General features: G+C 41.2%; 1 protein-coding gene across 6 annotated transcripts in view; it reads right to left on the minus strand.

Moving 5' to 3' along the window:
• The window catches only part of TEC (tec protein tyrosine kinase), a 51119-nt gene that overhangs the window by 22964 nt on the left and 15562 nt on the right, over positions 1-12593 (minus strand). For 5 of the 6 annotated variants that reach the window (XM_054064505.1, XM_054064506.1, XM_054064504.1 and 2 more), the window contains exon 2: positions 9566-9745. In XM_054064505.1, coding sequence (XP_053920480.1) covers positions 9566-9700 — 135 coding nt within the window. In that variant the 5' untranslated portion in view covers positions 9701-9745. Of the gene's footprint in view, positions 1-9565; positions 9746-9867; positions 9883-12593 lie in introns of those variants that run through there. The other variant, XM_054064507.1, reaches the window with a different exon arrangement.

Below are 12593 nucleotides of genomic sequence, written 5' to 3' on the forward strand. Positions count from 1 at the left end.
TTGAGAAAATGCATCTATATATAGGAATCACAATGTAGGTATTGCTATATTAACAAAGATGTCTGTAAGTTTGCTTGACTAACTGTGAACTGAAGAGTATCTATTGGTCAATTACCAAGTCACTTGCTAAGTCTCTGTCTTGATTTCTATGTAATCAAGTGCATAGAAAAGAAGTAAAAAATAACTTCTGAATGTTGCTAACCTGTAAAAGCAATGGTTGTAGTCATTATAGAAGTGTTACACAGTTAGAAAGGGTGGCTATTGATATTCTAAGTTAGCATTTAAATATAGAACTTGTGAAGAGGTTTGAAAAGCCCTCTACTCCATGTATTTTTATTCTTTAGTTTCTCATAAAAGGTACAAACACAATATTCTCTATCCAGATGGATGTGATAGGCATCATTCTAGGCGTGATAGCTTGTAAATACAACATTGTACCTACTCAGCAATATAATTTGTGCTGAAAATCACTGTTACAAGTTAATAATTACATTTTTAATGAAATATGTTTAGATAGATAGATAGATAGATAGATAGATAGATAGATAGATAGATAAAAGCACATGTATGTGTGTTTCAAACCATCTACCTATCCTGAACTACACTTTAAAAAGTCTGATTAGTTCTTTTTCGGGCAGTGCTGGAAAAAAAACCTGTTTAATTCCATTACAAATTGCTAAACACGAAGACCTGAATTGATCTACAGCCACAACCACTCTTAGAGATAGCTGTGAAGGTACATCCCCAGTAAGTACAGCTAATGACTTAGATGTGATTCATGTAGAAGCTTACATCCACTTCTGTTTCCTAGAGAGGAAACAGCAGCCAACTCACAATCCTCTGAAATAAAGTTATTGTGCAAACTACCAAGTATTGTAAGAAAGCTCTGTTGTTAATACCTATGACTTGGAACAGAAACAATGCTCTGCCAATCTACTCATTTCAGAAGCTATTTATCTTACATGAAAAAAACAAGAGTAATAAGTGAAATGATCAGATGCATTTTAATACTGAACTGTGCTTCCATTTATATAATGTAAATAATTAAATCACCTATGCAATGACTAAGGAAACCATACAAATCAGGGTAATTAAGTTAAAAATTATAAAGGATAAGTACTACAGGAATAACCAATAGTGGAATAGATACGCACTAATCTTCTGCCAAAAAAAAGAAAAGTAAAGAGCATAGCTTTTTAGAATTCTATAATGTTGTTATGCTCCAAAGGAAGTATTTGCACAAGATCAGTGTTGCAATGAAGCTACACATTTTTACCCTGAAAGCTGCAGCTTTAGAATGGGCCCCAGAGCTTTTAAAGTTATTTTTCCTTTCTTAAAATATCACTACAGCTATTTCAGTAACTTCTGTCTTCTCTCTATTCAAATTACAAGAGCCAAATACCACTCTTGCAGAAGAACCTTTTTTTCCTTAGGAAGAAACTTTCAAAATTAGCAACCCCCCAAAATGTTCAAGTTTTCATTCTCCTTTTTTCATGCATATCCTGGTTGGTTTCATTAGTTGTAACAGTTCTGTATATGCAAGCCCCTTTTCTCACAATTCTGATCCTGATGGCAAATACCACTACTGCCAGTGAAGGTGAGCACTCTCTAGCGCCTGAGATCAGGTCATCGGAAAGCCACCTTCTCCTTGACTCCACAGAAACATCCTTCTACATAAAACTCTTAAATGTTTTCCCTCGGGAGCTATTATTTGCCTTCTCTGTAGAACCAAATTATTTCAGCATACTAACAAATAAGTGCTGAGCCTACTCAAATATCCTCCATGCAGCCCCTCAAAAGCTAATAGCACAGAGTCTCCCCAATTTTCTTCCTCCCTCTAATAATGCAGACCCCCATTTACCCAAACACACATGGGGTAGCCATGGGGACCAGGATTTAGCTCATATCTTTTGAAAATGCAAAATCTAATAGAAACAGTTTATTGCTGTAAACTGTAATCCATACAGCAAACATGAGCAAACAATAAAACAGCTAAAACTTAAGGTAATTTTACATTCATAAGCTCATACTCAGCTTCATACTCCAGGTCAGTGCAAGTTGTCCTGCGTTGAAAAGGTTAATAGAAGCATACCGCACTGCATGTGGGAGGACAGCAACCAAACCACACTCATCAGCACACTTTCAAACTAAAGAGCAAGCTGAGAGACACAAATACGATGATAAAAGGGAACATTCAACAACTCTAACAGATATGAGAATGCTAACAGTTTGCACATTGATAATTTATAAAATTATGACTGGATCTGCGTTAGCTCTATGGAAACATCACAGTCATGAGAAATATCAATGTGAAATTTTTCCAATCAACAAACCAGCAGGACATTTCACTGGTGCAAAGCGGCTCCTTTCAACTACTCCAGTTATAAAAAATACCTTAACACCTACATTTATTATCTTGCCTTCATCTCAAAGAATTTCCCTTACTAAAATGCCATCTACAGCAAAAACCTCTAGACTGGTGACACTTTTAGTTCAAGTGAGCAGCTCTATCAGTGTAAGCAAACTAAAACTTGTGAGAAATACATGTTACCTGCTATTGTGGCTATTCCGTAATGTAGCGGTAAGTCTGCTCCAGTTAGGGCCATCAGACTGTCCTAATGTCTTCTTCCAGTTCACACATCTTCTGACCATTCATTGAGAAAGCAGCTAAGCCACTCTGCAAAGGACTGTTTGGGGCACTTGCACTGTGGGACACCAGCCACTTGGCAGACTGGTAGAGCTGTAAAGCAAGTAATCCTTTCCACTACAACTGTTCGGGTGATATTTACTGAGGTATTCCCAATTTCAGTGATAAGGTGGACTCATAGATAAACTCTAAGGTTTGATTTTCCATACAGTTTCCTGGAAGTGTTAACACACCACACCTTTGTAAATAAACTCCAGAGCATTTAAAGTTGAATATGCAAGATATGAGGCCAATTTTGACAGAAAATAGCCAAAAGTACCTAGGGCCATATATACATGAAGTTACTTCCACACATGACTCCTTGGTTTTCAAACCTGCACTCCCTCTGAGACAAAATTAACAATCTGGAAAAAGTTATACTAAAACTTCAGCTAAATTTTCTGCTGGTCAAAAATACAAAAAAAAAAAAAATTTCCAAATGAGATTTTTGTTTAATTACTCCATTAAATATTTGATTTTCAGGCAAACAAGTTTATTTCAAAATTGCTTAACTTTGCTTTTTAATTTCCTACATATTAGTATTTTTTATTTCTTAGAAGAAAATAGTTCAGGAAAATGAACAAAAGCATATCTGAAGTAGTATTCTAAGCTTTCAAACCATATAAAATTGAAATGAGATTTCCTAATAAAATACTTCACACTAGTGTTCCCTCACTAAAATACTACATGCCTTTGCTATACAACCAGATTACCTCAAGACGCTACACTGTAATTAATGACTCCAGATGACAATAGTAAGCATAGCGCAGGAATCCTCAAGAGCAAGGGCCTGTTTATGCAAAAATGCCTACTACCTCTCACTTCCAAACTGCCGCAGTTACTACTGTCTCCGTAAACCTGTTTAAAGGTGTATCATTGAGCCTACAATGCATATTTGAGAACACTACATATCTGTCAGCCTCAACTCTGTGCCTGGGAAGATCGTGGAACATATCTTCCTAGAAGACATGCTAAAGCACACGGAGGACAGGGAGGTGATTTGAAAGAGCCAGCATGGCTTCACCGAGGGCAAGTCCTGCCTGGCCAATGTAGTGGCTTTCTGTGATGGGGTGACCACATCAGTGGACACAGGAAAAGCAATGGATGTAATCCATCTGGACTTCTGTAAAGCCTTTGACATGGTTCCCCATAACATCCTTCCCTCTAAATTGGAGAGGTATGGATTTGATATGTGGACTGCTCAGTGGATAAGGAAATGCTTGGATGATCGCATTTAGAGGGTAGCAGTCAACGGCTCCATGTCCAGATGGAGATCCATGACAAGTGGTGACCCTCAGTGGTCCATACTGAGATCAGTACTATTTAACATTTTCATCAATGATACAGACAGCAAGATCGAGTGCATCCTCCGCAAGTTTGCAGATGACACCAAGCTGAGTGGTGCAGTTGTCACACCAGAAGAATGTGATGTCATCCAGACAGACCTGGACAAGCTGGAGAAGTGGGCCTGTGAGAACCTCATGAGGTTCAACAAGGCCAAGTGCAAGGTCCAACATCTGGGACAGGGCAATCCGCAGTTTCAATACAGGATGGAGAACAACGTGATTGATATGAGCCCTGCAGAGAAGGACTAGGGGATGCTGTTTGACAAGAAGCTCGACATGAGCAGCCAGTGTGCTTGCAGCCCAGAAGGCCAACCTTATCCTGGGCTGCATCAAAAGAAGCATGGCCAGCAGGTCAAGGGAGGTAATTCTGCCCCTCTATTCCTCTCTTGTGAGACCCCACCTGGAGTACTGTGTCCAGTTCTGGAATCCCTAACATAAAGAAGGATATGGAACTGTTGCAACAGGTTCAGAGGAGGGGCACAAAGATGATCAGAGGGCTGAAATACCCCTGCTATGAGGACAGGCTGAGAGAGTTGGGCTGTTCAGACTGGTGAAGACAAGACTTCAGGGAGACCTCGGAATGGCCTTCCAGCACCTGAAGGAGGCCTACAAGAAAGCTGGAGAGGGACTTTTTACAAGGTCATGTAATGGTAGAACAAGGGGGATTGGATATAAATTGGAAGAGGGAAGATTTAGATTAGACATTAGGAAGATATTCTTCACAATGAGGGTGGTGAGGCACTGGCACAGGTTGCCCAGGGAATTTCTGGATGCCCCATCCCTGGAAGTGTTCAAGACCAGGCTGGAAGGGGCCTTGGGCAGCCTGATCTAGTGGGAGATGTCCCTGCCCATGGTGTGAGGATTGGAACTAGATGATCTCTACAGCCCCTTCCAACCCAAACCATTCTATCATTTTATGATTCTATGATCTTAAGTCCTTCTCACTGTAAAATATTTACTTTCACAGTACATCTCAATACGCAGAATAAGAAGATATTTTACAACTCTGTTTTTTAATATTCATTATCTGTGCTTGGAGGCTGATTCAGTTATTTCTTACTTTGATGAATTTTTGTCTTCATTACAAACTGAATCATCACATTCTAATTTCATTTGCCACCTTTGCAACATCACAAGTTAAAAAAAAAAAGACAGAAAAAGCACTTTTCAGCAATAACAACTGATAAACCACTAAAGGCTTCATGGAACTTATAACATTAACTCAGCCTTTTATATACTTGAAATTATTGGTAGCCCAATATTGCACAATAATGGCATTTCCAACATTTACACTTACTTATTTGCAGAAGTTATGCCCCAAAAAAAGCCAAAACCAGAGGCCATCTCCAGCTTAAACAGAATATACTTCTTTTCTGATAACGTTAAAAAATCATCTCTGTGATGCTTTAGGCAAGTAATTTCCTGATGTATCTTTATTTTCAAGATTGTTAATGTCCATCTTTTTAACTAACCTTAAGATGATATATCTCTCATTTTTTTTACCAAATAGCATAATGCTTAGAAGAAGTTAAGCCATAAAAGCCATGGTCCTATTGTCTTCCTACAGAAAATAAGCGTCTCATGACATTGCTCATAACTGTATAGCTTTGCATAGGTGACCCAAACCAGGACTCTCCTTTCTCAGGTTCCTGTGCTTTGAAACCACTCCTGAACTTCAGCCTCTTTACTGATTCTGTACTTATGGTCCATTGACAGTTCACACACCTCCTCCATGCATGGGACAGCAATATTTCCAAGTGCAGAAGACGCATTTCTCCTCATGGCAGCAGTGCAGCTCCAGCTTCACTGTAGCCACTTTGTACCATGACACGGTGCCTGAGCCGCTTGGAAGTATGTATAAAAAGTTTTAAATGAGTTACAAGCAAATTTAAGCAAGATTTTACCCTGTTCCTAGGAGACATGCTTATGAGGTAATCCTTTATTGCTCCAAGTAGGCACTTTGTCAAGACACAGGGCAGAAAAAAACAGAGAAGAGCGCTTCTACAATGTGCAGTTTCTGGTCAAGGAGCAAGTGATCCCCTACCACCAGGTGCACAGACCAGGCTCAATTAAATGTCTCAGCAGCATTTACAAGAACAACATTTGCTACAGTTGGCTGCTTTTGGTTGTCATAAATATTCCACTTCTGTCACCGGACATACCAAGTATCTAACTGTTGCTTTATTTATAATCCAAATTTGCCCACACTTTGAGTATTGACTAATCTGATTAACGAGATTTAATTTAATCTTGTTTTTAAAAAGAAGTGGTATGACTATTCACACGACCAAATACCTTGGCTTCTTCTTCAACTCTCTTTACTGAATTCCCATAGAAGTTAAAATAGAAAAAACAAGAAGAGATTTCAGTTTGGCCAATGGCCACACTGAGAATCACATACTTGCCTAAGGAAGCAGAACTCAGCCACCCTTGGCAGCCTGATACTACTGCAGCTACGTGACTAAAATGACAGTGTGGGTTCTTCTTGGCTTGGGATTTCCATGCTTATCTTACCAATCTGGACTATGAATATTGCCAAGCCTGACTAGAGATTAGTCCATACCTGCCCTTTCATCTGTTACATCTTTAAATTCAACCAGCATACACAATAGTCACATTTATTTCAGCAATAAACCTCTTGCTATTCAATCAGGCCAGAATTATTTCAATCTCCAATAATATCGTTTTCTTTTTATATAAATTACTTCATCCTGAATATACAACTGTCTTACTGTAAATACAAATTTACACCCACCATAATTTGCTTATAAGCAAAACAAAATAAAACAAGACCAATAAAAAAACAAGCAACTGATAAAACTCCAAAACTTTTTCCATTGCAGCTGCCTAGTCACACGAAGGAATAACTACCACTCTGTCACACAGATATCAGTCACACAGTAATTCTTTTTTTTCAAATAGAGACCAAGTATTGTTCATGAAAATATTCAGTGTGCTCCTCTAAGATCAGAGCTTATTATTTTCAGATAATATTGTTAATAAAACAAAATGCTGTTTAACGTTAAGAGGATCTAAAAGTGGAAGGAACAGTGAAAATTAAAAGGTTTTAAGGTTGGAAAGCTATGTGTTAGGCTGAGCCAGTCTAAGAACCTGCTGATGTCAACAGTCAAAGCATCTTGTCCTCCTCCACCACCTGGCACTGCCTCTGGCACTTGTTAGATCCTGCACAGAGCTAAGGCAGCTTGCTAACCCAGCAGAACACTAATCCAGGGGGAAAAAAAAAACAAAAAACAACAACAAAAACAGATCAAATATCTTCCTGTCAACTGGCAATTTTTTTCAGAACACTACGGATTCCAAAAAGTGCCAGAACAAATTCAACTGGATGGGAGAGGCTAGGACAAGGAGACGGACCTGCCTCTCTCAGCAGCAAACTGCTGGGCTAGCGTAGGTGTAATGCATATTTTCACCCCAACAGTCCTTATCTCAGGCTGGAACTTTTGAAGTAGTTATTGCCTCTACAATTGAGAGTATTATGGGCAGCCTTGTTCCATCTCACTGCAAATAAAGCGAACCCCCTCTCAGACAGATCCACCAGTCAAGTCCCTTGGAGGGTATTTTAGCCAGAGGACATTAACCTACAGGGAAAAGGTAAAGCTGGAAGGGGAAAGCTAGAAGTGTAACTTCTTAAAGGGCAACAACTAGACCTGCAAAGCCTGTTAGTCACAATTCTATTTGACCTGAATGTGAGCTAGTACAAGATAAGCATGCAAAACACATTTCACAGTGCTATTTAAGCCCCCAGCTATTTATTCTCTGGAAAGAAAAACAGCATTCTCAAAAGAAAGGAAAGGCATTCTAAAATAAGTATGTATTTTAAATCCATGGTGAGTAAAAATAAATAAATTCACATTCCAAGGTATATTGAAAACTGGTTGAACAGCCATACCAGGAGGGTGATAGTAGCACAAAGAGCAGTTGGAGGCCAATAACTACCACTGTACCCAAGGGGTCAATACTGGGACCAACTGCATTCAACATCTTCATTAATGACCTGGATGGTGGGGCAAACCGTACTCTCATCAAGTTTGCTGGTGACACCAGACTGGAAGGAAAGGATGATAAGTCAGAGGATTGTGCTGCCATCATGAGGGGCCCCAACAAGCTGGAGAAGTGGGCTGACAGGAATCTCACAAATTTCAACAAGTGCAAAGTCCTGCACCTGGGAAGGAACAAACCCACCACCACCATATGCTGGGGGACACCTAGCTGAAAAGTAGCTTGGCAGAACAGGACCTGGGAGTCCTGGTGGACACCACACTGAAGATGAGCCACCCCTTGCTACAAAGAAGGTAAACAGCATCCTGACCTGCACTAGACAAAGTATTGCCAGCAGGCCAAGAGTGATGATCCTTCCCCTCTGCTCAGCCTTGCTGAGGTCAAACACATAGTGGTGATTCCAGCTCTGGGCTCCTAGAACAAGACAGATGTGAATATACCAGAGACAGTGCAGCAAAGGGGCATAAAGAGGATGAAGGTACTGGAGCATGAGGAAAGGCTGAGAGAGCTAGGACTTTTTAGTCTGGAGAAAAGAAGGTGCTGGGGGAGATCTTACCAATGCATAGTAATGCCTGAAAGGAGAATGCAAAGATGGATCCAGATCTTCTCGGTAGTGTCCAGTGACAGAACAATATTCAATTGGGAAAAACAAACACAGAAGGTTCCTCCTGAACATCAGGAAATATTTTATTTTTTTTACTGTAAGAATGACTGAGCACCGCCATAGGTTGCCCAGACAGGGTGTAGAGTGTCCATCCTTCAATATTTTCCAAAGCCAGACATGGTCCTAGGCAACTGGCCCTAGGTGACCCAGCTTAAAGAAGGAGGTTGATTCAGATGACCTCCAGCGGTCCCTCCCAATCTCAACCATTCTGTGGTTCTGTGATCTTATTCTTAATCCTCAGCTATGTCCAAGATATATTCAGAAAACAGCAACTACAGCCGTCCATGGTGGTCTTGAAGCATGGTAAGTGAACTCAATTCAGTTACAAGCGTCAGAGTAGAAACACGCTTAGCAACCCTAAGATCTCCTGTGCCCCCTTCCTTCATCAGAGACAAGAATGCTGGCACAAGAGATTGCAGAGTTGTCTCGCTTGGTAGAATGGTGGAAGTAATGGCCTTCAAGGTAAACACAGCCACAAGCAACTACGAATATTTTTCTACCTTTTTCACACCTTGCAATATCAGTGATCTTTCATCTCTCTGGAGAGAGAGATAAATCACTTTTAACAACCAACTAACAAAGCAGGTTTATCTTATCCCTGGAAACCTGTCTATGTGCTACTGATCAGAGTAAAACCAGTTCACATTAACTCCTAGGTAAGTAAACTACACCTCTGTAAATCTGCATTAAAAATAAGAGAAAAGAGAAATGACAGCTCACGTTCATTGCTACCCATGACCATTGCCCCCATCCGCTCCTGACAATATGATACACAGTAGGAAAAAAGCCAACAGTATGCAAAAGGAAAAACAAAAAAGGCAGTCTAAAGTATAAATCTGCATCTCCTACCTCTGCTCGACCTTCGTAGTATGTTAGCATAGACTTTGTAAGTACAAAAAGCCTCTCTTTGTAGTTTAACGGAGAAGTTCTCTTCTTCTGCTGTGATCTTTTAATCAAAATCTCTTGTAGGATAGTTGTATTCATTTCAGCCACTTATCACCTTTGGTTTTAGCCATTTAATATCAGTTCCTGTGAAGACAAGAGAAAACTCGTTACATCATTAGAGGATCACAGATCTGGAGCATTCTGTAGTAAAAAGTGCTTCCACTTATAAATGAAACTATCTAAACGTATAGAAAGCTGGAGCTCACCCTAAGCATCAGGAAGTTTACAAAAGTTAATTATTAGACAAGAAAGTTCACGCTTCGCTCAGCTGAGGGCTGTACTGGTGTGTTCCCAGAAAGCCAAAAGCTGCAATTGACTGGAATGAAATAAGGGAAACTGCAGGCTACGTCACAGAAAATATAGGTGAGAAGTCCAAAATGTGCTCTAGACAAACAGCAGTGTTCAACTGCTCTTCACCGCTAAGTCCTACTGTCTATCAAAATTTTTATTGCTAAGGCCTATGCACATTTGCAAAAAATGTTTGATACATACAATTGAACATGGATGAGTAGAAGTAATTTTGAAAACTCATCCCACTTATATTAATGAAAATATTTAGACACAAATGATCATTTAGAAGACTTAGAATCATAGAATCATAGAAAACAGTTCGGGTTGGAAGGGACCTTAAAGAACACAGTGTTCCAAGCCCCCTGCGATGGGCAGGGACATGTCCCACTAGGTCAGGCTGCCCAAGGCCCCATCCAATCTGGCCTTGAACACCTCCAGGGATGGGGCATCCACAGCTTCCCTGGGCAACCTGTGCCAGCGCCTCACCACTCTCATCATGAAGAAATTCCTCCTTACATCTAGTCTCAATCTGTCCCTCTCCAGTTTATACCCATTGGCCCTAGTCCTATCACTACAAGACTTTTTAAACAGTCCCTCTCCAGCTTTCTTGTATTCTCCTTCAGGTACTGGAACGTCGCTATAAGGTCTCCTCGGAGCCTTCTCTTCTCCAGGCTGAACAACGCCAACTCTCTCAGCCTGTCCTCACAGCAGAGATGCTCCAGCCTTCTGATCATCCTTGTAGCCTTCCTCTGGACCCATTCTAACAGCTCCATATCCTTCTGATGGTGAGGATTCCAGAACTGGACACAATACTCCAGGTGAGGTCTCACAAGAGAGGAATAGAGGGGCAGAATCACTTCCCTCGACCTGCTGGCCATGCTTCTTTTGATGCAGCCCAGGAAACGATTGGCCTTCTGGGCTGCGAGCGCACACTGGCTGCTCATGTTGAGCTTCTCATCAACCAGCACCTCCAAGTCCTTCTCCGCAGGATGGCTCTCAATCACATCATCTACCATCCTGTATTGAAACTGCGGATTGCCCCGACCCAGGTGTATGACCTTGCACTTGGCCTTGTTGAACCTCATGAGGTTCTCACAGGCCCACTTCTCCAGCTTGTCCAGGTCCCTCTGGATGACATCCCATCCTTCCGGTGTGGCAACTGCATCACTCAGCTTGGTGTCATCTGCAAATTTGCTGAGGGCACACTGGATTTCGCTGTCTATATCATTGATGAAAATGTTAAACAGCACTGGTCCCAGTCCGGACCCATGAGGGCACCACTTGTCACATTTTTCCATCTGGACTTTGAGCCGTTGCCTTCAATTTGAGAACAGAGAACTAGATCTTTTTTTTTTTTTTTTTTTTTTTTTTTCAGAAAATGCAATTATATGCCCTCCATCTTCTGTTTAGAAAACTTCATGCTGACCATCAACAATCTAAATTATTCACTTCTGACAGTCCCGGTTGCTCAGTAACATCAAGCTGCTTTTAAGTTTTACGCCACAGAATCCGTAGAATGGTTTGGGTTGGAAGGGAACTTCACTTGTCATCTGGTCCAAACCCCCTGCAGTGAGCAGGGACATATACAACTGGATCAGGTTGCTCAGAGCCCCACCCAACCTGACACTGTATGTTTACAGGGACAGGGTATCTACCATCTCTCTCGGCAACCTGTTCCAGTGTTTCACCAGCCTTGTCATAAAAATCTTCTTCCTGATATCTACCCTGAATCTGCTCCCCTTTAGTTTAAAAATATTACCCCTTGTCCTATTGCTACAGGCCCTGATAAAAAGTTTTTCCCCATCTTTCTTATATATCACTTTTAAGTATTGAAAGGACACCATGATTGATACCTGTAGGACAGACTTAGGAGTACATGAAAAAAAAAAAGAACTACCCACAGTTACTTGGTTTGCAAGCCTGGCTCCAGAGCCCTGACAGACAGAACATGCCAGGCAAATCTCTCTGTTCTTTGCAATGATGCCAGCTTAAGCATAGCTGACCTGCCTCCCCATTCACTTGCTGCCACCCTGCCATGCAACCCTGCCTTGCATGGGTGTGAGTGTTCCTCCCACTTGGCTGGGAAGGGAGCCAGGGAAGGGACTCAACCAGACATTTCATCATGTAGCACAGACTGCTGCCTGCACGGATTTAACATATGGAGTGGTACAGAGGCAGGTATGAAAGGTATGGGACAGGTTGTGAAGAAGCTGTTTCAGAAACCTTTCTTCCCCCATTACCTTTGTCTTTGCTAGCTTTGTGCTAGACCTGCCAGCTGCATCACCTCAAGCCAGCTCCGAAGCCAGGCATGCTGCAGGCACAGACCTCAGCTGGAGCTTGCGCTAGAGCCCTGCAGCTGTCAGCTGAAGTCACGGCATGAAGAAGGTACAGCAGCATTTGCTGAAGTACCAGTGACTCCAAATATCTTCTCAGGTATGTGTATGTTTGGAGGGCATGGTGGAACAATCCAAGCCCAAGTCCTAGGTAAGTACTGAAGTACTGTATGAGTAGGAAATTTCACCCCAACCTATAAAAAATATATTTTTTCACCACACAGGGCTTAATTTATGCACCTATTTACTACCTAGAGTATTTCAAAATTCACTGGGGAAATGTTTGTACATTTTTCTCTGCAGGGAAC

The sequence above is a fragment of the Cuculus canorus genome, chromosome 4, assembly GCF_017976375.1.
Source record: "Cuculus canorus isolate bCucCan1 chromosome 4, bCucCan1.pri, whole genome shotgun sequence".
NCBI classification, from domain to species: domain Eukaryota; kingdom Metazoa; phylum Chordata; class Aves; order Cuculiformes; family Cuculidae; genus Cuculus; species Cuculus canorus.